The sequence below is a fragment of the Balaenoptera borealis genome (assembly GCF_965194805.1).
Source record: "Balaenoptera borealis genome assembly, chromosome: 11".
Lineage (NCBI taxonomy): Eukaryota > Metazoa > Chordata > Mammalia > Artiodactyla > Balaenopteridae > Balaenoptera > Balaenoptera borealis.
The window spans coordinates 81,675,131-81,700,164 of NC_138868.1; the positions used below are offsets into that span (position 1 = coordinate 81,675,131).

General features: G+C 37.7%; 1 protein-coding gene across 2 annotated transcripts in view; it reads right to left on the minus strand.

Moving 5' to 3' along the window:
- Positions 1–21,654, minus strand: part of PDGFD (platelet derived growth factor D) — a 226,782-nt gene extending 205,128 nt beyond the window's left edge. The window contains exon 1 of one of the 2 annotated variants that reach the window (XM_082339987.1): positions 21,141–21,654. In XM_082339987.1, the coding sequence (XP_082196113.1) occupies positions 21,141–21,264 (124 nt within the window). In that variant the 5' untranslated portion in view covers positions 21,265–21,654. The remainder of the gene's footprint in view (positions 1–21,140) is intronic. The other variant, XM_082339988.1, reaches the window with a different exon arrangement.
- Between the last annotated feature and the right edge of the window lie 3,380 nt (positions 21,655–25,034).

The window sequence follows — 25,034 nt, forward strand, 5'->3', positions numbered from 1 at the left end:
AAAGGAAGCTTAGTTCCCCTAACCCCTAAAGGAAGGAGTTCTCTAAGATGGTAACTTTAGAGACATTTTCTTCTTCCCCTTCCCTTTCATCCTTCAGGAGCCTCACCCTTCAGTGTAGTTAACCCCAATGCCAAACACTCTGGAGATCAATTCCACATTTCTAACTGCACCTCCCTCTGGATGTCATGCTGGAAACTGAAGCAACACATCCAGACCCAACCATCATTTTAATCTTCTAATTTCCCTACCGTTGTTAATGTTTGTTAATGTTAATGTCCCTAACCCTCTCCCAGTTATCCATGCATTTGGAATTCTCTTCAGTGGAATCTAAATTACTGCTGAGATCTCTCCCTTCCTTTCTATTCTCATGGCTAACAGCTCCATGTAGGCTTTGGTGAGGCCTCACTATGTTAACAGAGTCCTATCTGGTTCTCACTGGTTCTCCCATCATTTTAACTTGGATGCCCAGGAGCACAGGGCCTCCGTGGCCTGGCCCCTGACCCTTGTTCGTTTCCCTCTCCCCTCTCCTCTGCACACTGCTGCTCTCCGACGCTCCTCCTTGTTACTGGATACGCCTTCTTTTTCCTGTCCCTACATCTCTGCTTAGTTTAGTTTCTCAGCCTGTAATGCTCTCCTCAAACTCAGTCTTTGAAAGGTTCTCATCTGTAGGGGGTTGAATAGTGGTCCCCCAAAAGATATGTCCACACTCTAATACCAGAAACTTGTGACTAGTACCTTATATGGCAAAAGATACGATTAAGTTTAAGACCTTGAGGAGTTTACCCTGTACAGCATTATTCACCTGAGTCCTACATACAATCTCAGCTGTCCTTATAAAAGGAGCCAAGAGATAGTCAACACACAGATGAGAAGGCAGTGTGACCAGAGAGGCAGAGTCTGGAGTGATGTGTCCACAGCCCAGGACAGCCAGCAGCCAAGAGAAGGCCGGGAACAGATTCTCCCCGAGAACCTCTGCTGGCTGTGCCACCCTGCTGGCACCTCGCTGTTGGGCTTCTGGCCTCCAGAACTGTGAAAGAATCAATTCCTGTTGTTTTAGTCACCAAGGCTGTAGTAATTTGATACAACAGCCCTAGAAAATATACCATTTTTATGGTCTGGTTCAAACACCATTTTCTATTCCATAAAAGGATTCCTGATTCTCTGGGGTTAGTAACTCTCCCTAATTAGAACTGTTACAGCATCATGTTTTAACACTTACCATATATAATTAACACTGCCACATTAATGATAGCACATATATTTAGATCATGTATGAACATATTTATGATATGTGTAACATACATTTGAACAGATAAATAAGTGTGCAGGTATGTGTATACCTGTGTATATACATATATGTAAAATGTTATCATGCATCTGAGTATATGTGTGTATGTGTGAATATATACATAATATATAAATGTAGAGATGATCTAATAGATTGTTTAAATCTCCATCTTATCTACCTAGGGCAGTGCCTTACTAACAACAGATGCTCAGTAATTATTTGTCAAATAAATCAATGAGTTTTCAAGTCTTCTGTGAGTTCCCTTATCACCAAGTCTCCAAGTTCTTGATGTAGTTAAGTGAGAGTCTGAGATGTGATTGACCATGCTTTAGAAAAATGTAAGGCCTAAGAACTTCTTTGTGACTGGAAAGGGAAAGTGTTCCAAGAAGTGATGGTTATTCCTCGAAAATCGTCTAGAAAATGTAGACTGTCCATAAGTCACTCAACACAGCCAATGCCTTCTGTAGTAGCCAACATTATGATGCATCAAGGAGCAAAGGTGTGGGCCTTGCTACTGCATCTCCATTATGGATTCAGAACCACCTGCTGTCAGGGTATCCTGAGTGAGGCTAGGAAATCATTCCTGTAATGACAGGGAACTCTCCAGGGAAGACAGTGATATGTCTCACTGAGATCACATGGTCTTGAGATCACACAGCTCCAACAGCTCCCTGGAAGATGATGGCCTCATTTTTAGGGCACTATGGAGATTTTCTTTCTAGTGAATATTTCAAGAATAGGGTGCTGTTATCATTAATATTGTGTAAAGAAAATTAATTGCTTTCTCTACTAAACATGCTATTTTAAAAGGTCCACCATATTTTCATTTGTGATTTTTTTTTTTTTTTTTTTTTGGATAGGAAGCTGTACTCCTTTTGGTATTAGGAACACCTCCAGATCAGGAATTGTTTGCTGGGGCTGTTTTAGAAACTCATGAATTAGATAATAAGATTTATACTAAAACAAATATCTATGCCAGGCCTATGCGTTTCTGAACACACTGGAGAAGAGGAAACGTGAATTAGGGATCTTGAGTCAATGCTTATAGAATAAAGCAGAAACCCTGTCCTTTGTGGAATTCTTATTTGATATTGGCCTCTATGAAAATACAAAATCTGGCTGCTGATTGGATTTCAAAGATTTGGTTTCACCTATATATTTTTATCCTTGGAGGCATTATTTACATTTTGAGGCAATGTAAAGCATTTTGGGGAAGAGTTTTGGGGAACCACTCTTACACTGGTTCTGGGATGGAGGTCCCTCCCTCAGTGCTCTCTTGGCTTGTTTAGCTCAAGGCAGTTACTCTGATGCCTACAATCTACTGGCCTTGAGAGTCTCCACACCATATGAACTCCCATGGTGGAGAATCATGTCTCTTTTACCAGCACATCTCTAGCAGCTAAAGTGCCTGGCTAGATATTCAGTAAATATTCCGTAAATGACTGATAAATCAAGCAAAACTCACTTCCAAAGTGCTGCTTAAAATCCAGGAAAGGATTTACTTTTTTTCCTTGGTTACATTATAAAACTGATTTGTCTACTTTTTAAACTCAGTTAAGATTATTTAAGGGAGCTTAAGTTTCTGTTCTTTCTCTTAAGCCTAGTTTGTATATATTGCTTTTAGATGTTAAAGGAAGCTTTGATTGGCAACTCAGAAGTGGATTTCATCCTGACTTTCAACTTTATTTAGATTCATGTTTTATATACAGAAAGCAGATTGCTAAAAAATCAAGTCTCTCCTGAACAGGCTGCAAACTAGCTTGATCTTTGACTTAAAAATAATCCAGTAAGCTGAACACTGAAGGTTAATATTATAAATAAAATTTTAAAAAAGAAGAAAAAAAAGGAACAATCACAAATTCTCAATTCTTATCACTACTTTTTAGTTCAAAATGCTAAAAAAAATTATAGCCATTATATTTGCCATAAAAAAGCCCAAACTGAACATAATGCTGGAGGGAAAGATAGACAGTATTGATGATATAATCAATAAGAGGTTGGTGAGGTCACTTTCTTTCATTCTTATCTCCAGTCTTTACTGAAATTGCCTGTTGTCATACCTAACAATAGACATGAGGCATCTGTGATACTATGGAAAGAGTAACAGATGAGAGGTTAGAAAACTTGTACTTGAATCTGATCCACTGTGTGACTTTCGGCAAGTCACTGCACTTCTCTCTGTGCCATGGTTTCATCAACCATACAGCAAGAAGATGGCCTAGCCTACCTCAAAGAAGCCTTCCAGCCCTAAAATTTAGTGAGCCTATGAAGTCATCATATAAACATGCTGTAGAAATAGCCATTACTACTACTTGTAGTAAGGTACAACTTTTATTATTTAATGTATACTCTGAAAAAATGTTGAAATGTGAAAAAACCCTGATAAACAACTTAATGCAGACATCTAAATACCCTATTGTTTATTAAGTATTGTTTCTTTAACATTGTGTTAAGAGCTCTCCATCTAGTAACTGATCTTCATATTCACTTTATAATATAGGTGTTTTTCTCTTTTTTGTTTATTTGTTTGTTTGTTGTTTTCAATCTCTGAGGTCTGAGAGGGGTTGAGTAATTTCCCAAGAATACGTAGCTAGCAAGTGGTAGGGGCAGGATTTCAGCTCAGGTCTTGCTATCTTTAATCATTATTCCATACAGCCTCTCATCAGGCTAGATTTCCTTTTCATAATAATAAATTTCATTAACCTCTGTTAGTATAAATTGGATGCTCTATTATACAATATATGTGTCTAAGACATTATTTTTCTGTATACACATTGGGAACCCTCTTATCAACATAGTTGAAACAGCAATGCATTGATCAATTTAAAACACCGGTTAAAATGGAGAGTTTTATATTTTATTTTAGCTTAAACATAAAAATGTGCATTCCAGTGACCAAGTTCTGATGAAGTACAAAGATCTTTTCTTTCGGTATGTCTCATACTGATAAAATCTTTGTAATATTTCTTGAATAAGCCATGTCCATAACTCATCCATAATTTCCAATTTTTCTTTCTTTAAAGTAGAAAGAAAATTAAATATACATATGAAGTAATTTATAGATGGAGTCCTTCAGGCTTCTTAGATTTATTTTATTTAATTTTCACTCTGGAGAATAGTTCAATTGTCTCACTCATACCTAACTCAACAACATATTTTTTTAGGAACTCATCATTAAAGCTTGGAAAAAGTATTCAATTAAATATTTTTGGAAACAAAACTCTCCTTTGTTTTGTTGTGTCACACAATATTTAAATTATGTAATTACATTAATGTGTACAACTGGAAGACATATGCTTGGGAACAAATATAGTAGTCTCCCCTATCCACAGGGGATGCAGTTCAAGACCCTCAGTGGATGCCTGAAACCATGGCTAGTACAGAACTCTATATATACTCTGTTTTTCCTATATATACATACCTATAATAAAATTTAATTTATAAATTAAGTACAGTAAGAGATTAACAACAATAATAATAAAATAGAACAATTATAGCAATATACTGTAATAAAGGTTATATGAATGTGCAATATACTGTAATAAAGGTTATATGAATGTGGTCTCTCTCTCTCTTACTCTATCTCAATATCTTATTGTACACATTTAATGTCTTTTTCACCTTAACTAAGCACTTATTGTGCACTGTGGCCTTAATGTTTGCAGTTTGAGATGCAACAGTAAAACCAGCAAAATTTCATTTTCCTTCTTAACAATTTTATATATAGTAGGTTTGTTCTTACCATAGATCTTAGCAACCTCAGCATATGATTTTTTTTCTTTATTAAGTTGAGAACTTTCACCTTTGCACTTAAAGGAAGTGCTTTAAGACTTCTCTGGCATATCTAAATTTCCAGCATCACTATTCTTGGGCTTTGGAGCCATTGTTAAATAAAATAAGGGTGACTTGAACACAAGCGCTATGATACCTCAACATAACCTACAATGGCTACTGAGTGACTAAAGGGCTTTGGACAAAAAGATGATTCACTTTGTCAGCGGACTACAGTGGGACAGCAGGAGATTTCATCATGCTACACAAAATGGCGCACAATTTAAAACTTGTGGGTTTTTCTTAAATTTCTGGAAGTTTCCACTTAATATTTTCCCACCGCAGTTGACTGCGTGTAACTGAAACCATGGAGAGAGAAACGGTGGTTAAGGGGGGACTGCTGTGCAACAGACCCGTGGTGTGTGTGTATATATATATATGTATATATGTCTCAATCATGGAAGCAAAAATGCATACAAGGGAAGTAACACAAAAGCACTGCAATCACTGTGCTCATTAGTCTGTCAGAATGTTTTAAATTAAGACTAGACCATGTGGTTAAGCCAGCTCGTGGGGTAATGGAGTCCTGCTGTACTAATTTGTTTATCTGGTAGAAGATATTTTCACATTTCTTCAGAATAAACTCAAATGGCAAGATATGTACCTTAATACCAAGGAATCATTCAGATTTTGTGGGGTCTGACACATACAATTTGGGATGCTCTCTTTAAGAAAACTATCATTTTATATTATAAATATAAAATTAGGTAATAGGGCCTTGGAAGGGACCTAGTAAGGGAAGGACCCTGAAGCTTAAGTTTCATTAGCTTCCAAGTCAGTCCACCACTGCTACCCACAGACACCTTGCTCTTGCTTCAAGATTGAGCTTCATCTGAATTGCACTCTGCTGATGTTCATCCAATCATTTAGCAAATACTTACTGAGCATGTCCTATACACCTGGTACTATTCCAGGAGCCAGGCATACAGTAGGGAATAAAAGAGACAAAGTCTCTATCCTAACAGAGCTTAGATTCTTGGGAGGATAAAGGACATGCACAAATAAAAATGAATGATACAATTTCAAGTAGAGGTAAGTGAGAAGGGTGCACGAGGGCATACTAAAAAAGTCACTGTTTTCAAAACCACTTCTTCACTGAAAACAAAAAGTGCCTTATGAATAAAAGTTTTTCCGTAACAATAGAGTCATGCTGTGTCTTGACATAAAGAGTTGTTGAAGAGATTCTGAGCTCATGAAGCACTGCCTTTCTTAGCCTTCCTTAGCCTTTCCAATCTTGGGTGTTTGTTTTGAAAACCAGGTATACCATGCTGAGGTCCTTCCTGGGATGAGACATCAAAATGGGCAACTCAGGTTGCAACCCCCACAGAAAGAAATAAATTTTACAGCAATGAGAGTTTTACATAACATCATTGCATATAAGCCTCTCACAGGAACACAATCCAATGAGATGTTTCTAAAATCAGTTAAGGAAAAAAAGTACACCCTTACAAGCCATTCTACTTGATAGAACACTTTTGCTTGCCCAAATTACAAACAGATTAAAAGGCCATGCCAACAAACACCCAACCAAAAGCTTGGTAGAAATATGTCACTTAGGAAAAGTAGAAATTATTTATATTTCTGTAATAACTTTTATTAATCACCTTTCACTTCTTGGCCACGGAGCAAACGAATGATAGATCTGAAATTTTAAAATGCAAAACAAGTTTTCATAACATTTAATTTTCCTTAACAAAAAGGCATGCTCCAAATATAGGCTGTCCAAAGCTTCTAAAGCCAAGGAGATATGGGTAATTTAATAAAAATCTGTACCAAATATATAATAGGTTAACCCCTTCCCAAACACCTAGCAGTATTTTGTTTTTCACAGATCTTTTTACTGATCAGCCAGAAAGAGTAATTCTTTAAACTGGTCAAGTGATAGAAAGAGAATGTTATCATTACCTAAGTCAAATTAAGTTGTAAATGAAAAGGAAAACCAGTGCTGGTTAAACACAGCTTTTTTCCATCCATAGCAGAGAAATGAAGTGCCAGCTGCTGTTTTCAAAAGAAGCTTCTCAAATATCAGAAATTTTGCACCTGCATATAATATAAACTGAGTAGCCCAGTTGACTGCAAGTTTATGAGATACTGCAAAAAAAATTTTTTTAAGAGTATACATGAAAATAAACAGAAATGTCAACTCTAACGATGTTGATATAAGAAAACAAAATATAAACCACATAAAACTTGCCCATGCTGGATTATTAATCCCCCTAAAAAGTGACACAGTCAATTTAAACACGTTGCAACAAAGAGAGGGAGATATAGTTTTCATAAGTTCAATATTTTTTTATGTTGGAAAAACACCAGTGATAACTTGTGTTTGTCTACATAAATAATCTTAAGATACTGTGTTGTTCAAATCAGTAATGCCTAGCATCATGTGGTTACTGAGTATTTGCAATGTGACTAGTCTGAAATAGTATGTGTTATATGTATATATAAAATGCATATCATATTTTGAAGGCTCAATATGATAAAAATAATATAAAAACAAATCAATATTTTAAAAATATTTATTAAACATTGAAACAATAATATTTGGATATAGATTGGATTAAATAAAATATATTATTAAAATTAACTTCATGCTTTTCTTTTTACTTTTTTATATGGTTACTAAAGTTTTTAAAATAACATTGGTTTGCATTATATTTCTGTTGGACAATGATGGCCTACAGTGGTGAGAATTGGGTTCAATCTGAGCTAAGGGAACTGGGCTCAGAAATTCAACTGGAATTCTCTGACTCTGTCCTAAACTCCAAATTTCTAATAATCCTAATATTTGCAAATATGTCATCTAGAAATATCTATGTTCCATCACCTAACATACAATATCATCATTGCACTTACACATATCATATTACATCAGCATACTCTCCATACCAATAAGTACTCTGTGGATGGTAGCTATTATCACATGATTATCATATAGTTAATTAACAAAATAATTATTATCACATCACTTTCAACACTTTGCCCCAGAACTTAGTATAGAAACTGACACGTAATAGTCTCACGACAAACTCTGTGGCATAAACAAATGAATAAACTATGAGCCAACAAATGCATAAATGACATATTTAGGTTAAGGGAAAATTTTAAGAATCAATGAAAATATGATGAAATAGGATCACTGTCCTTTTCATCATGTCAGGACTTAATCTTATCTGAAAAATAGATAAGGTTTGGAACCAGAATTTCCTAAATATTCTGGTATGGAACTAGGGCAGAAGTAAGGCTTGTCTTACTAGAGAATTCTCAAAGGCGGAGATCAAAATGCACCATTAAAATGTCGATACAGCTTTATTGGCCAATGAAATTTTACAGTTAGAAAACTGCTCAACAAGTAAGCAGTTCAACCATTCATCTTTCACATCAAAGACCCTTTATTAGTTTCCTGTGAGTGCTGTAACAAATTGCCACAAGTTTACTGGCTTAAAACAACACACACTTATTCTCTTAGAATCCTGGAGGCCACAAGTGTGAAATCAGTTCAAAGAGCCAAAGTCAAGGTGTTGGCAGGGTCTTGCTCCTTCTGGATGCTCGAGTGGAGAATCTGTTCCTTGCATCTTCCAGCTTCTGGTGGCTGCTAGCATTCCTTGGCTTGTGGTCGCAGCAGCACTCAAATCTCCGTTTCTGTGGTCACATTGCCCTCTCTTCTGCCTGTGTCAAATCTCCCTAGGTCTCTCTCCCATAAGGGCATTTGTGATTGCATCAGGGCCCATTGAGATAATTCAGGATAATCTCACCTTTTCAAGATCCTAAGCTAAATCACATCTGCAGAGTCTTTGCCATAGAACATGGCAGTTAGGTATCAGAATTAGGACATGAGGGTCATTATTCAGCCTCATACAAACCCCAATACATAGTTTTCCAATCTGCCCTAAAGCATTCACTAAAAATGGTCATTTTTGTATACCACTTTGAAATTTTTATTAAAGCTGAATGAACACAACCAAATGTTTTTAATGTGGAATTATGGGGCTATTGCACACCCATAACTGATTACTGCTCTGCATCTAGGTAGAGAGCTGCAGGTTTCATGTTCCTACACTTTTACATGCTCACCACTCTGCCCTGTGTCTCCTTAGGATCTCAGAAACTGCAACGTTCAGAGAAGATGACTTCTCACTTCTGATATCATAATAATGCTTTTGTCCCCCAAAGTAACTTATTTTTGATAAACCCATTCACCTGACAAGTAATGAGGAGTCTCCAGGGACTTACTGCAAGTCTAGAGTGGCCAACTAGCTGGCCATGCACTCAAAGGAAATTTGTCAACCAATGGCTGTGCACATGCAACTGTTGTTCAGAAAATGATTTTCAACTAATCAATGTTTCTAAATTGGACTTTCAGGAATTTTATACATGCAAACTAGATGAGTAAAGGGTACAAAGCAGTAAAATAGTCATGTATTTTCAACATATTTTAATTATACTTAAAATTTATTGAGGTCATATGGACTATAATAGTTATATATTAATGACAGATTAACATGATTTGTAGTTTATTCTTTTCAATGTATTTGGAAAATATAAAATTTCCCTAGTTGAACTGACATGCCCAACCAAGAGAGGGAGTAAAAAAAAAAAAAAAGGATGCACAAAGCTGTCTTTTCTGCTGCCATCCAGTGGTCAAATAATCATAGTGCATATCACATGTTAAAAAGTCAAGTCTTCCTGAGTAGGTAAGTGAGCCCCTATATTTGTTTTTATGGTTCAGAAATATTTAGCCTAAAATCTAAAACCAAGAACGTATGACTCCCAGTTCTACAATTAAAAGTTACTTTTCTGCTCAAATCTTAATTGATATAATAATAGTAATAGTAATAACCAATAAAGGATTTGTCTTTCAATCTTCAAATAGTACTGTGCTCAACAACAGCTTAATCAATATCATTTTTTTCTGAACTAAATATTAGGATAGATGATTTACGGTTACAATTTGGTCAAAAGGACAGAGTATTTAAAAAAAACAACAACAACAAAGTAACATGATGGCGGCACACAGATGGTCCTGTCTTGCCCTTTGTTTATTCCCATGAATACTTTATCTCATCAACTGAAGTATAAGCTTTAACAGAATAGAGAGTGTGCCCTAGGTTTAACTGTTTCTGCCTCAGTGTTTCATCCAGAGATTTCCATGTAGTCAGTACTCAATAAATATTTGTTGAACAAATGAGTAGTGTTTATGTTTATTGCAGTTGGGTCTGGTGAAAAGTAGTAAACTAAAGAATTGAATGAAAACAGTATAAAGCCACAGTGGCTCTTCCTGGGGTATTTAAATAATCTCCGTATATGCTGTACTTAAACTAAATTCCAAATAGCTCTCACACCATCTCTCTCTCTCTCTCCCTTTTTTTTAATTAGCAACTATCTAAAAATCTCTTAATTCCATGTTTAGCAACTTCATCTATGGACTTTTTGTTTTCATAGGAAATGTATACTTTTTTAATTCCATTCAATAGCAACTCTCTTATTTAATCCTCAGTAAAATAGCGTGAACATGTTCTCTCTCTGTAGATAAATCTTTAAACAGAATGGAGATGCATTACTCTTTCCTTAGCTTTCCATAGTCAATCATCCTGACTGAACCTTAAGACTTGTTTCATGATCCTTAATTTATTTCTTTTTCTTTCTTTTGAACTTTTATTAAGTAGTGGGAACTTCACGTAGAAGTACTCAAATACTAATTCTGGAAAGGAAAGGTATACCAAAAAGGATTGATTCTAGTCAGAGTATGTGTGAGGTTTTTTTGGCCAGGGTGTGGGGGGGGTGTTGCATGGGGGAGAAACAGTTGAAAATTCTCCACATTTCATTGATATTAGTCCAAAATTAACCCCAAAGTGTCATGCTTATGCCTAAGGCAGCAGTCTAAAAGTATATGTGATCTTGAAATTTTCAACTAAGTCATTTAGAAATGACCAATTCTTCACACCAAGCCACTGTCTATAATGGCTATGAAAGCACTTTGTCATGTTATAAGAACTCTAGGAATATCAGCTATTAGTATTATACACCCACAATCATGAATACCACTTTAATTTTTTTTGACTTTTTTTAATTTTTAATTTTTTATGCAATTTTTGAAGGTTACTTTTCATTTACAGTTATTACAAAATATTGGCTATATTCCCCATCTTGTGCAATACACCCTTCAGCCTATCTTACACCCAATAGTTTGTACCTCCCACTCCCCCACCCCTATATTGCCTCTCCCTCTTTCCCTGGTAACCATTAGCTTGTTCTCTATATCTGTGAGTCTGCTTCTTTTTTGTTATATTCACTAGTTTGTTGTATTTTTTAGATTCCACATATAAGTGGTATCATACAGTATTTATCTTTCTCTGTCTGACTTAATTTCACTTAGCCTAATGCCCTCCCGGTCCATCCATGTTGCTGCAAATGGCAAAATTTCGTTCTTTCTTATGGCTGAGTACTATTCCACTGTACATATACACCACATCTTCTTTATCCATTTATGTGTTGATAGACACTTAGGTTGTTGCCACATCTTTGCAATTATAAATAATGCTGCTATGAACAATGGGGTGCATGTATCTTTTTGAATCAGTGTTGGTGTTTTTTTCAGATATAAACCCAGGAGTGGAATTGCTGAGTCATATGGTAGTTCTATTTTTAGTTTTTTGAGCATCCTCCATACTGTTCTCCATAGTGGCTGCACCAATTTACATTCCCACCAACAGTGTACAAGGGTTCCCTTTTCTCCACATCCTTTTTTTTTTTTTTAACATCCTTATTGGAGTATAATTGCTTTACAATGGTGTGTTTGTTTCTGCTTTATAACAAAGTGAATCAGCTATACGTATACATATATCCTCATATCTCCTCCCTCTTGCGTCTCCCTCCCACCCTCCTTATCCCACCCCTCTAGGTGGTCACAAAGCACCGAGCTGATCTCCCTGTGCTATGTGGCTGCTTCCCACTAGCTATCTATTTTACATTTGGTAGTGTATATGTGTCCATGCCACTCTCTCACTTCGACCACTTACTTTTAAAACATGATAGCACATAGTTGATTACTTCATGTTCACTGTGCATGCATTTCATGCAAATGAGTGCTTCTCTATTACCTCCCTCCTCTAGATTTCATCCACATGGATATTGTACAAGCTCCTAAAGCTTAAAGTATCCACAAATTAATTTTCTATCTTCATGACCTTCCCTCATCTGTTCTTCCTCTTCTAATCCTTATCCTGTTCAATAATACAAACAGCCATCCAGACAATTAACAGAAACCTTACAGTCACCCTAGATTCAGAGTTTAAACATCCTTGCTCCCATTCATTTACAATCTGATAGGGCTCATGTGGCCCAAATATCAGTCATAAACAGAAGACAGTGATTGGTTGATTTACTGACTCTTCAAACCTTATTGAGGAGAAGTCCTACGTGCCAGGCAATGAAACAGACAATGAGGTGCACAGCTTCATTAAATATAACAAGTGTGCTCACATCAGCAGATGGCAGATTTGTAAATAAATAAGCACCATGGAAACATTGGGAAAACAAAGGAGTAGCCAATTCTACCTAGGGAGGATTGGGAGTCAGAAAAGGCTACATAGGGTGGTGCAATTCCTGTCTAAAATGTGATACCTGGTCAGCACATTCACTCAATAGTTCATTCAAAAACAATTATGTTGTGTCTGGAAGAAAAACAACAAAAGGATTAATACTGCTAAGGAATTCACCATTGGATGAATAACCCAATATTTTAAAAAACTGATAATTTCACCCTGAGGCCTACTGAATTGGAGCATTTCCTTTAAGTGCCAGTGGGATCACCCATTGCAGACCTCAAGAAGTGAAATAAAAAGACAGATCAAAAGCTCAATAAACAGCAGAAGCAGTAAAAATAGATTTACACATCATTCACATATAAGTAGCAATTGATACTTTGGAAAAAACTAAGATCCTCTTGAGACTAACAGTGAGGAAAAGTGAGAAGATAAGGCTAAGGCCAGAGCCTTAAGGGCAGACATGAAGATGAAGACTCAGCCAAGGAGACAAAAAAATAAATAAGTAAAAGAGCACTCAATGATATAAGGGAAAATTTCTATGTGGTTATTCAATGTCATATTTCTATAGTATAAGTATTCTGTTTTTTAAATATTATAAGTTTATATATATGTATATGTACATATCTACCTCCAAAATGCTTCAGTTGTAGAGCTTGATAGGTTATAATATGACATTATTTTTTAACTTTAAACGTTGTTTCTTTTTATATTAACAAGATCCCAATTACATTCTAAGATTTTTCCTACTTCTTTCACTATTCATAATGGTTACAGGGACAGAACAAAACATAAGATACACTTTTTAAGCCTTTTCTAATCTTGTTTCTCCAAAGAACCTAAAATAAGTACTGTGTTAATTCTGGCTTTATTTCTATCACCATTTCAAACTTACATTTAGGAATAGTTAAGGCAAAGGAGGGGTAGTGTCAAACCAAAGGAAGAGATCATTTCAAGAATGATCACAAAGGAGGCTACAGATCACAGTGACCTCACCCAGAGTGGTAGGGATGACTTCAAAGTGCAATGGGTAAGGGAAACAAGAAGTAGAGACAGTAAGGCATGGTGAGACCGAAGAAGTTTATATGGTGATAAAATGAAGAAAAACATTAAAACAAATTATATATGTTGTGGGACAATGCAAAGACACTTAAACATATGTGTGGGCTAACAGGATGGAGACAATAAGAAGAGAAAGTTTAAATACAGGAGAGTAGTAAACTCTGTGGGTTTAGGGCATGGGTTTGAAGGAGTCAGAAAGAGGCGGAATCCTGCACAGGAGAGAGACCAAGAGCACAACACCCTCATGCACGACTGAACAGAGTCTAATTTATAAGAGCACTGCTGCCTCCCTGATCCCGACATAGTATTAACACTAATACCAGTTTTACACTGTTGTTGTTGTTTAGCAGCTACATCATTTGTTGAAGCATAAGCTGTGTTCAACTAAACCAGTTAGAAGGTAAAGATATAGACATATCTCTATCTATCTATCCATCATTCTATCTATCTAGCATAGCATAAACTGAAGTTAATTCAAGTTATTCCATTCTGTAATTATGCAGTTGTTTTTATTTTCTAACCAAAGAGCTAGATTTTGCATTTATCCCTGTTGAATTTTGTTCTGATAGGATCAGCCCATCATTTCAACCTAAGAGCATGTAGATTCTCTAATTCAGCAGTCAGCAAACTACAGCCTGCAGGCCCACTGCCTGTTTTTGTAAATAAAGTTTTATTGGAACACAGCCACACACATTCATTTATGGAATTCCTATGGCTGCTCTCATGCTATAATGGCAGAGTTGAATAGTTGCAACAGAGACCTCATGACTTTAGGAAAGCCTAAAATATTTACTATCTGGCCCTTTACAGAAAAAATCAGCCAAACTCTATCTAATTCAACCTGTTAACTATTTTTTCCAGATAAAGTATGCAAGTAAATGTGTTTTCTGTGTCTTCATTCAAGTTATTCAGAATCCTGAACCCAATAGGGTCTAATCCAAAATGCAGATAAAAATTCCTGTTCACCTCCCTCTTGGCTAACACAAATCGATTAGTTATCACTAAAAGAATGATAATAACAGTCCATGATTATCCAGACTATAATTTTTCTTTTCCACAAGGTTGTCATAGTAAGCATTGCCAATTTTCTGGTTGAAATCCATATATACATAAGCTAATACCACTTCCAGTTTATGATCCTGGTAAACCTATTAAACATACAATCTAAACTTTCCTTTAAGACTCAAGAACATCCTCTAAAATCATCAGTTTTACTGGGCTGTAATATAGTACTTCCCTGGTGACATACGGAAAGAGGTTAGAGACCATTGGGGCTGCTATAACAAAATTCTACAGATTGAGTGGCTTAAAACTACATATGTATTTCTTAGAGTCTGAGAGGCTGGGAAGTCCAGCAGATTCCATGTTTTTTTGCTGTCTCCTCATGTGGTGGAAGAGGTGAGGATATCTCTGGGGTCTCTTTTATGAGGGTGCTAATCTCATTCATGAGGGCCCTGCTCTCATGATTCTAATCAACTTGCAAGGGCTCCACTTCCTAAGATCATCACACTGGGGGTTGGGATTTTGACATACAAATTTTGGGGGGACACAAATAAATATTCAGTCCATTGCAAGCTGGAGCTATTCTCACCTGATTCAATAAGAAGCCTAAGCCAGCTGTGCTTGCTCAGGTCTTATGAATGCTTTTTGAAGCCTGAAAAAAGTAAGAGGAAGCAGGAAAACTACTAGCTGTCACTTCTCAATGCTAATAGTGTGAATATATCGAACCAGTCCTGTTCTGTATTCTAACACCATGCTCTTGCTGTGCTGTGGACAGGGAAACCACATATGCAAGTGAGATAGAACTACATGGAAAGTAAAGGAACAGGGTATATAAGTGTCTACCACAGGAACTTTATGACCTCATTTATACACGCTGTGACACTGATTTGGCCTTTAAGTGGATCTGTTGCACATATATTAGTTCATTTGGTTGCATTTTACATAGCTGAAGCTGCTGAATAGTGAAATTCTGAAAAAGTAGGCTCTTGCTAGAGAGCTTATTAAATGTTTCAGCAAAATGCAGAGCTTAGCAGCAGCTTCTCACATCGGATCTGAAATGACTTGTTCAAAACTAACACAGCATATTCAACCCATTCTCAGAGCCCACACTCAAGAACTGTCACTGAGCTCCCTCAGTCCAAAGAAGGCATGCTAGATTTCAAATTTCAAAAGTCAAGAGTCCTAACATACAAGGTTTCAAATCACGTTTGGCTCATATTTATAGGCAAAGCACTGCACCCAAAACTGTCCGTCTTTATAAACACTCTACAAAAAGTGCTCAAGTAAAAAACCCCAAACTTGGGAAAAGATCACTCTTCATAATGAAGGACAGCTCATGTGCTATGACCTCCCTGTCTGCACACGGCACAAATCACAAAAAACACAGTATTAATCTATTAAAATTAAAGCTAATAAATGAATGTCAGCATATCAGGGTGAAGAGCAAAGATATATTACTATATTCATCATCAATGCTTGTAAGAAACAAGGCATGCTTCATTCTTATTCTGAAAAAAAAATTCTTGGAAGAAAATATTTCTTCCTGTCTGTGCACTTTTGCACTTTAGTGTCTCACGGGCTTATTCCTTTATTTAGGACTTACATTTGGTCCTAAAATACTATATGGGGAGTCAGAACATTTTTGCTGCAGCATTTGTCTTGGATTCTTTCCTTTTGCTACTGTATATCATCCCCCTGTAGCTTTTTGCTGAAACTGTCCTTCACGTAAAAGTTATATAAAAAAGTCCCTTTCAAAATTGCATAAATTCTGAAATGTAAAACTTTGAAATAACTTAAAATGTTGTCAAACACTAACCAGGTTACCTCTGTGATTTACATTACCCTAATGAGACCTCAGATCCAGTTAATAAAATCCAATATCTGGCATGCTGCGCTGCAGAGGGGCTTCCAGGGTGAGGGGACCTCAGTGATATCCAGGCACTGGGCACTTTAAATTTAGAAATTTTGAACTAGGCTCCTATTTTAATACAGGAAGAATTTTATTAAAATGTTCAGCTAATGCCTTTTTACACTAATATCATTTCAGCAAAGAAAGTTCAAGAGTAAGTTCCAGAAGGAAGATGATTTGCATCATGACTCAGCTCTCAAGGACAGAGACATAAATGTCTATATCCTCCAGACTCTCAGAATGACAGGATTCTCTGAGACCACATATGCTCAGGAGTCCCATGTAAGTGACTCTGGGACATTGCTCCATTGTTTGACATTGCTCCATTGTTAGCACTTTAATAAACAATAAAGGTTTGCTTTCATTTGCTGAAAGGGAAAAATCCTGTATTCAAAAATCACTGTCAGTCAATGAACACACAATGGTTATTAGTATAACTCACAACCTTATGGCATCTTCCACTATACACTGTGGAGATATCTGGCTAAACTCACCTCTTTAAAAGAACTTCTATTAAGTAATATAACCTATGGTGGCAAGTCAAAGCCATGTTGCATTTAAAATATGTAATCTCCATTACGCTCTGTAGCCTTAATACACTTAGAGTTGAACAGAAAAATATAAATACAGAAGAACCTCAGGTTTAGACACTAATGTGGTTCTTAGCTTTCAGACACTTTAAAACTAATTTGTTTAAATTACCCTCTGTTTTATTTTTGCCTTTCCTTTAAGCTCTGATCTTTGCACCAAAGTCAGTGTGCTGTCATCAATGAGGACAATAGAAACTGATGTTATTTAAGAAATAAGCTGGACCACTTAAAAAAGAATCTCAGACCACAATTACTAAAACTGCAGGCCAATCACAAGATAATGATAATAGACAATAGACAATTCAAGTCCTGGCATACTAAACAACAAAACAGAACTATATTCAGAATAATTTACCACCAACACCTGTACTTTCTGAAAGCAAAAAAGGGTCAAGAAAATGAAGAGTGCATCTGTAATCTTAACCCCATAAGCAGGAAGTTCTATCTAGTTAGATTTAAAAATAAGTAAGCAATACTGTCAGTTAATTGCTACCTTCACACTTCTTGATTCACACTCTGAGAAATACCAGTTGTGGCCAGTTATTATAACAAAAGCACCAACTGCACAGGCACTAAAATAAAAATATGTAGATGCTATTGCTAAAGGAAGATTTTCTCTGTGCTAAGAGTTGGATCAGGAATGGGTTTCAAAAGTAAATCAGTTTGAGAAAGAATAACAAATATGATATAAGGAAGCATAAATACTCAATTAAGCACTGCAAACTGTTATATTTTAATCCTTCCTGGCTATAGAACCTATTAGTTTCCTCCTGGAGACAGGGACCAAATTCAACCACCCTCTTCCTTGGGTCACCTTTTGTCATTCTGCAAGTGCTGGCAAGGGCTCTACAGACATCCCTTTTAGAACAAGAACATAATGTGATGAAGAGTTCTGAAAGGCCAGGAGACTGCAACAGAGCAGCCTCCTACACTGGGTAGAAGGAGACTATCATTTACCAACCTTCACACTCTATCTCCAATTCATTTCTTAACTACTTCAGTTACCTGGAGCTATTAGGTACTGGGAGACCAAAAATCAAGATTTTGTATCAGGCTGGATAGGATCCAACATACCTCATGCCAAGAACAGGGGATTCCTGTCATCATTCTTCCTTTCTTAACCCCAACATTAGGCAGCAGCTAACAGGATCAGCAGAGACAAAACGATGGCCCTCAAGTGTAAAGACAGTTCCGTCATTAGATAATGGTTTCGAAACCCCTAGTAAGGGCCATATCTAATCTTTTGTTAGACTTCCTACAATTTGTAATCTAAGGGCCAGGTCTTCTAAGGACCCTAAATTAATGTTTGGAAACTTTTATCTTCTATCTTCCCCTTATTGTATTCTCTGTTTATGTCCTCCGCAAACTTATACCCTGTCTTAATCAGATCAAGAGTATTGTCCCCTTTATTGAGCCATTAAGGAACTTTGAGAGAGCAAGTTTAAAATGTCTGGAATCAGAAAAAGGGTTTAATTTAATAAGTTATTACTTTCTCTCATCAGCTCAATTGTTGCCATTAAAATTTCCCAGTGGATGTCTAAACTTTTTCAAAGACCCTTTATTCTTACTCTCTCACCAAAACTCTACAACAGTGTTTCTCAACCTTTCCTTCATATCATCACTCCCCTGGTTAAGAAGCCTTTTTAGACATTCTTTTTTTTCTAATCACATCTGCTCCCTATGAATTGCTAATACTACAGATGTACTGAATATCTGTTTATATGTACTGACTCTTTGGAGGACCACAAACCATTGTAATTTCTAAGACTCTTTTTCACCTCCTAAGATCCAACTGCTTTCCTTTGGGGCAATATTACCATTTTTAGAGAATGTCTCTCTATAACTAGAATAAGCTGCCTTTTGAAAATTCCCCCAACTAAAAGTTCATTATGAGTGTTAATTATTTTTACTCTGTATACAACAACTTTCTTTTAATCCAACTACCTTTCCCCCTTTCCTAGCCTTGTTTATAAATGAGATTGACACTGAGTTAAGTACTGAGCAATCTGAACTAATCAAAGTGCGTGTGTGTATGTGTGCTGTAACTGCATAACAGCTCTAGCTAAAATATGAAGAAATAAATCCAGGGTAGTTTTCAAATTTTACTAAAATAAAGCATTAGCACTTCTCGTATAGACTAGATAGATGTACAGAGTTTTAACAGCAAAAAGTAAAATGAGATTATTCTTTTCCAAAAAACAGAGATATGAGCTGCGTGACTTGGTTTTAGTCAGAATCTTGGGTTAATGGGCAATGGTTACATACTTTTGATTTTCTGTCCTTGATTTCTTGTAACTCATACTTGGGAGGCTAAGGATTACAAAATTACCGCTATGAAGTCATACAAATTATAAATGGCCTTTTACTCTATGTAGCTGAAAGGGCACATTAAGTGCAAACATTAACAAATCTAAAAACTCAATGAGTAGAAGATTGTCCCTGGTGGAAACATTAATGAGTGAAACAAAGCTATGAAAGTTTAGTCTTGAGCCTAAACCTTTTTTTTAAAATTAATAAGATAATTTTGTGCTTACACTAAGATGAAGAGTTATCAAAAATGCACTGCTAGCATATTTTACACAAAATACTGTGATAAGGTAATTCTATAAATACAGGGTGACCTTCTGCCTGGAGGTTACTCTCTGCCTTCCCTGTACCCCCTCCACTTCAGATGACTTTAGCACACTGAAACACACAGCATACTTGCCACCAGAAAATATAATAAAGTTTTTGTTTGTTTGTTTCAAAGCACAGAAGCCTTTCAGTGATGTCCAAATTAAGGACATACCAAGAGAGAAACTGATAAGAAAATAAGAAGGCTAATATGTAATTACCAGAGGTCAAATGTTGCCAGCTCCAAGAGTGAAGCCATTAAGAATAGCTTGGTGATCTCCTTAGGAGATCTGTTAGAACTTTAAGCAAGCAGAAGGAAAGAAAGATATTTTTGATGAAGGGAAACAAAACAAACACAAAAACCTATGGGTCAGTTCAGGTAGATGGCGGAAACAGCTGCAAATTATTGGCAACATCAGCTGTACTTGAGAATTCAGGAATAAATCAGACCTTGGTGGAGGCCCAGAAAGTCAATAAACGCAATTAAAATCGCTGGGATCCAATGACCCAGGTGTCCTTCATAGTAAAGGAAAACAAACAAGCCTGCTTGGGACCTTGCTTAGGAGAGCTGTTTAAAGAGCTTTGCTTCTTGCAAACAGTTGGAAAGAATTCTATGCAAGACAACTAATAGCAGAAGCCAGGTCCCCCTGGGATACAGATAAAACTCCAAAAGGCATTTTTCTCCCAGACTCTGAGTTTCTGAGCCACGCTGAACTCCACTGGAAAAATCACTCTGGGGATGAAAAGGGCAACATACTGCACACCGCAGTCTCCTCAACATAAATAATACATAAATAAGTTGTCACTCTGTTCCAGCTATCATTTCCTCTGAAATGAATCATTCCCTTTCCCCACACTTAAGAAAAATAAAAATAAATCACCCAGAGAAAGCCACTCTTGAGTCCCTCCACCTATCACAAATGCCCCATCTACGTGTTTCCAGTCCAAAAGGTTAAGAGCCTGACCGTGTTGCGGCGCAGCTTGCAACTTTCTTCAACTCTGGGATCCTAGCATCAGTTGACTGTTGGACACCAAAATGACTTCTCTAGGGTCAGGGAGATGAGCCACCTGACCTATCCGATCCCCTCAGGCACGCGTCCCACACCCCTCTGTCCATTCCCGAAGAAGGGGCTCTCTCGGGACTGGAGACAGGACCGGACCCCTCTTCCCCCTCCCCCCTCCCCCCACCCATACACACAACCAAGGTTCATATGAAAGACTGAAAAGGGGTGTGGGACAACAATGATGACAACAAAAAATGTGATTACTTAATTAAAAAAAATAAAATCTGAGTCTCTTACCATCTCGCCTGAGGTTGGCGTTGCGCAAAGCTTTGATGGATGCGCTCTGCGGAGTTGCAGAAGTGTCCCGGTAGCTGCAAAAGTTTGAGCAGACTAGCGTGTAGACAAGGATGAGCCGGTGCATTGGGATCAGCGACCTAGGAACAGCGTCGCTCCAAGAAAAAGCCGGGACAGGCTCCCAGGACCACGCCGCGCTCTGGCCCCTACGCTCGCCCTGCGCTAGCCCGGGCCGCCCCGCCGTGCTAGTCGCCGAGCTCTCCCCAAACTTCCTGCATGCTGAACTTTCCGCGCGCGGGTGGCGGCCGCACTTCCTTGTGGTGCTGAGAGTTGATAAATGGTGACGGGACAAACAACAGGTTGACGTTTGTTCGCCCCCTCCGGTGGCCGGCAGCTGCAACACAGGCTGCAGGGGGCGGGTGGCGCGGCGTCCCGGGCGGGCGAGCAGAGAAGCCGCGTCCTCGGCCCCAGCGGCGGCGGCGGCCCCTGAGCTGCGCGCACTCGGGCTCCCAGCCGCGGCGCGCGCACAAGGCTGCCTGGGTCCGGCCGAAGCCCGCTCTGCCACTGAGCGCGCCCAGTGTGACCGTAGGACGCAACTCTTCCCACCACTCTGGGCTTAACCCTAGAGGTTAGACCAGAGGGACAGCGGGGAACAAGGAACAGGGTGGCCGGGAGGAAGTGGGAGAGGGTAGAATCCCCAAACTTCTCCAGAGGTGATGGGCTCCTCCACCCATAAGACATGGCTCCTGCTTGGGTGATGGTGGGGTTTGGGGAGGAGGGCTGGAGTTGGAAGTTTGTCGTTTACAATAATCAAGATCAGATTCTACTCAGTCAAGATTTTACTAAGTGAAAAAGTGGAAGAGCTCAATAGTAAATGAGCTTGTTTCTGAGCTTCCTTTGAGCTCCAGTAGGTGTGACCTTGGCCAAGTCAAGGTTAATTTCTCAGGGAGAAACACAGCCTGTCCTTCCTATCTCACAGGGCCCTAGGTATGAGAGGTGCGTGTGACCAAGTGTACAGTAAATCCTCAAGGGTGTTGGTATATGTCCCACCCCCACCCCCTGAAAAGTAGAAGGGGCTAGAAGTTGGGTGGGGTTGAGCCAGGACAGACAGGAAAGTTGAAGAAGTTGAGGGGGGATTGTGTTGTATTCGTGGTCCACAAAAAGAGGCAGGGAACATCCAGGACTTTGGGCCTCCCTACTCTGAGTGTCTGGAAGCTCGGAGGTCCAGAGGAACTGCCTCTGGATTCCAAGAACTTCTAGATCATGCCTCTACCTCCCAGGGGTAGGGGACTATATATGGAACAGGAGCGAATCAAGACTCTGCTGCTCACTAGCCTTGTCACCTTAAGTCATTTGACCTTTTGAGCCTCAGTTTCTTTACTTAAAAAAGGTGAGTAGTCATTCTTTAGTTTGTATGGTTGTGGTGAGAATTATATGAAATAACTTTAGTATTTTGCTTTGTTTGTAGCTGAATCCAACTCCAGATTTACATAATTTCTCAGCTGCTCAAGGAAGAGACATTTTCCAGTCTCTTTTAGGCCTTTCAGCTCCTGAAAGTCTGGGGTATGAGAATATCTCTGTATATGATATACAGAGAGAGCTGGAAGCCCTGAGAAGCCTAGGAAATTCAGGAAAATTTAGACTTGAGATTACACCATCCAAGGCTGACTAATACATGTGTTCTTTCTACATACTCAAAAATTAATGTGGTTTACCTCTTGGCATTTTTGTCTAAAACAGTGTTACAAACTGCATGTTTGTGCATTGTGAAATAAATTACAAGACCAGCATTATTTTTTTTTTAACTGACTTTATTTTTTTAGAGCAGTTTTAGGTTCACTGCAAAATTGAGAGGAAGGTCCAGAGATTTCCCATGTGCCCTCTGCCCCCGCATATGCATGGTCTTCCCCATTATCAAATCCCCCACCAGAGTGGTACATTTGTTACGACTGATGAACCTGCATTTATGGTACACTCTTGGTTACATATGGTACACATAAAGATTACATTACAGCTCACTCTTGGTGTTGCACATTCTGTGGGTTTCGACAAATATAAAATGGCGTATTTGCCGTTAAATATTGCATATTTGCCAATATTCATACCATATTCATCATTGTGGTATCATACAGAGTACTTTTACTGCTCTAAAAATCCTCTGCTGCAGCATTATTTTTTAAATAAATATAAATAGAATGAAATACAATAGCTTTTAATTATCAGATTGTTTCATGACTATTTTGTTTCAAACACACACAAGCACAGGGATGTAAAAGGTATTTCCATCAAGCCTGATCAAAAAGTTTGTAAGTCACTGGGAAAAGAGGTCTCAAAATATAATCAGTCCCTGGAAGAGGCACCGATGAGGGACATAAAACCTGGGCTTACATTTGATCATTTATTCACTCAGCAAGTTTTAATTAAGCATTAGATTTTCCCTCTTGCCATAGCCTAGTCTAAAAACCCTGGGGATAAAATAGTGAACATGAGAGATAAAATCTCTACTTCCTTGGAGTGTACATTCTAATGGATGAGAGAGATCATAAACAAATATATATCTGTATTAATAAGAGAAGAGTGTCAAAGATTGATGGGATAGGAGGAGGGTAATTAAAATATATGATACCACTTTTAAAAACTGTTTAGAAACACGCATTAAATTTCATCCATAGCTCCTGACATGAGAATATAGGAATCATTAGAAAATGTGCAAGTGGCTTATGTTATTATAAGCAAAGAAATACTCAGCAAGATTATTTATCTCAATATCTTATATAAAATATTGAATTTAAAGCACTCAAAGTAGTTTTGTCCAAGATACTAATACTGTGCTATCACAAGGTATTATTCACTCATAATGTCAAATAATTACCTGAGAATAGTGAAGGATGTCACACATAATCAACATGTTCTTCATTTTTAATGTCAGTAAATACACCAAATCAACTATAAAACCAAAAATTTAGGCACCTGAGCCTAACCAATTGTTCAGAACCTTGTTTTCAGTATTACCTAATACTTAATTCTTATAAATTATGTTGATTATATCAACTAAGGTATCACTGTACACAGAGTAGAGTTTAATAAAAATATATTGAGAGAATGGGAAAGGTCTGGTATGGAGATAATAGATAAGATTGTATCAACTAATTTTTCACATGTATCTCAAACTAACTTACCGACAGATTGAATTTGCCACTACATTTTTTTTTTAACATCTTTATTGGAGTATAGTTGCTTTACAATGGTGGGTTAGTTTCTGCTTTATAACAAAGTGAATCAGCTATACATATACATATATCACCGTATCTCTTCCCTCTAGCGTCTCCGTCCCTCCCACCCTCCCTATCTCCCCCCTCTAGGTGGTCACAAAGCACCGAGCTGATCTCCCTGTGCTATGCGGCTCCTTTCCACTAGCTATCGATTTTACATTTGGTAGTATATATATCTCCATGCCACTCTCTCACTTTGTCCAACTTACCCTTCCCCCTCTCCATGTCCTCAAGTCCATTCTCTAGTAGGTCTGTGTCTTTAATCCCGTCCTGCCCCTAGGTTCTTCATAACCATTTTTTTTTTTTAGATTCCATATATATGTGTTAGCATATTGTATTTGTTTTTCTCTTTCTGACTTACTTCACTCTGTATGACAGATTCTAGGTCCATCCACCTCACTACAAATTACTCAATTTCGTTTCTTTTTATGGCTGAGTAATATTCCATTGTATATATGTGCCACATCTTCTTTATCCATTCATCTGTCAATGGACACTTAGGTTGCTTCCATCTCCTGGCTATTGTAAATAAAGCTGCAATGAACATTTGGGTACATGACTCTTTTTGAATTATGGTTTTCTCAGGGTATATGCCCAGTAGTGGGATTGCTGGGTAGTATGGTAG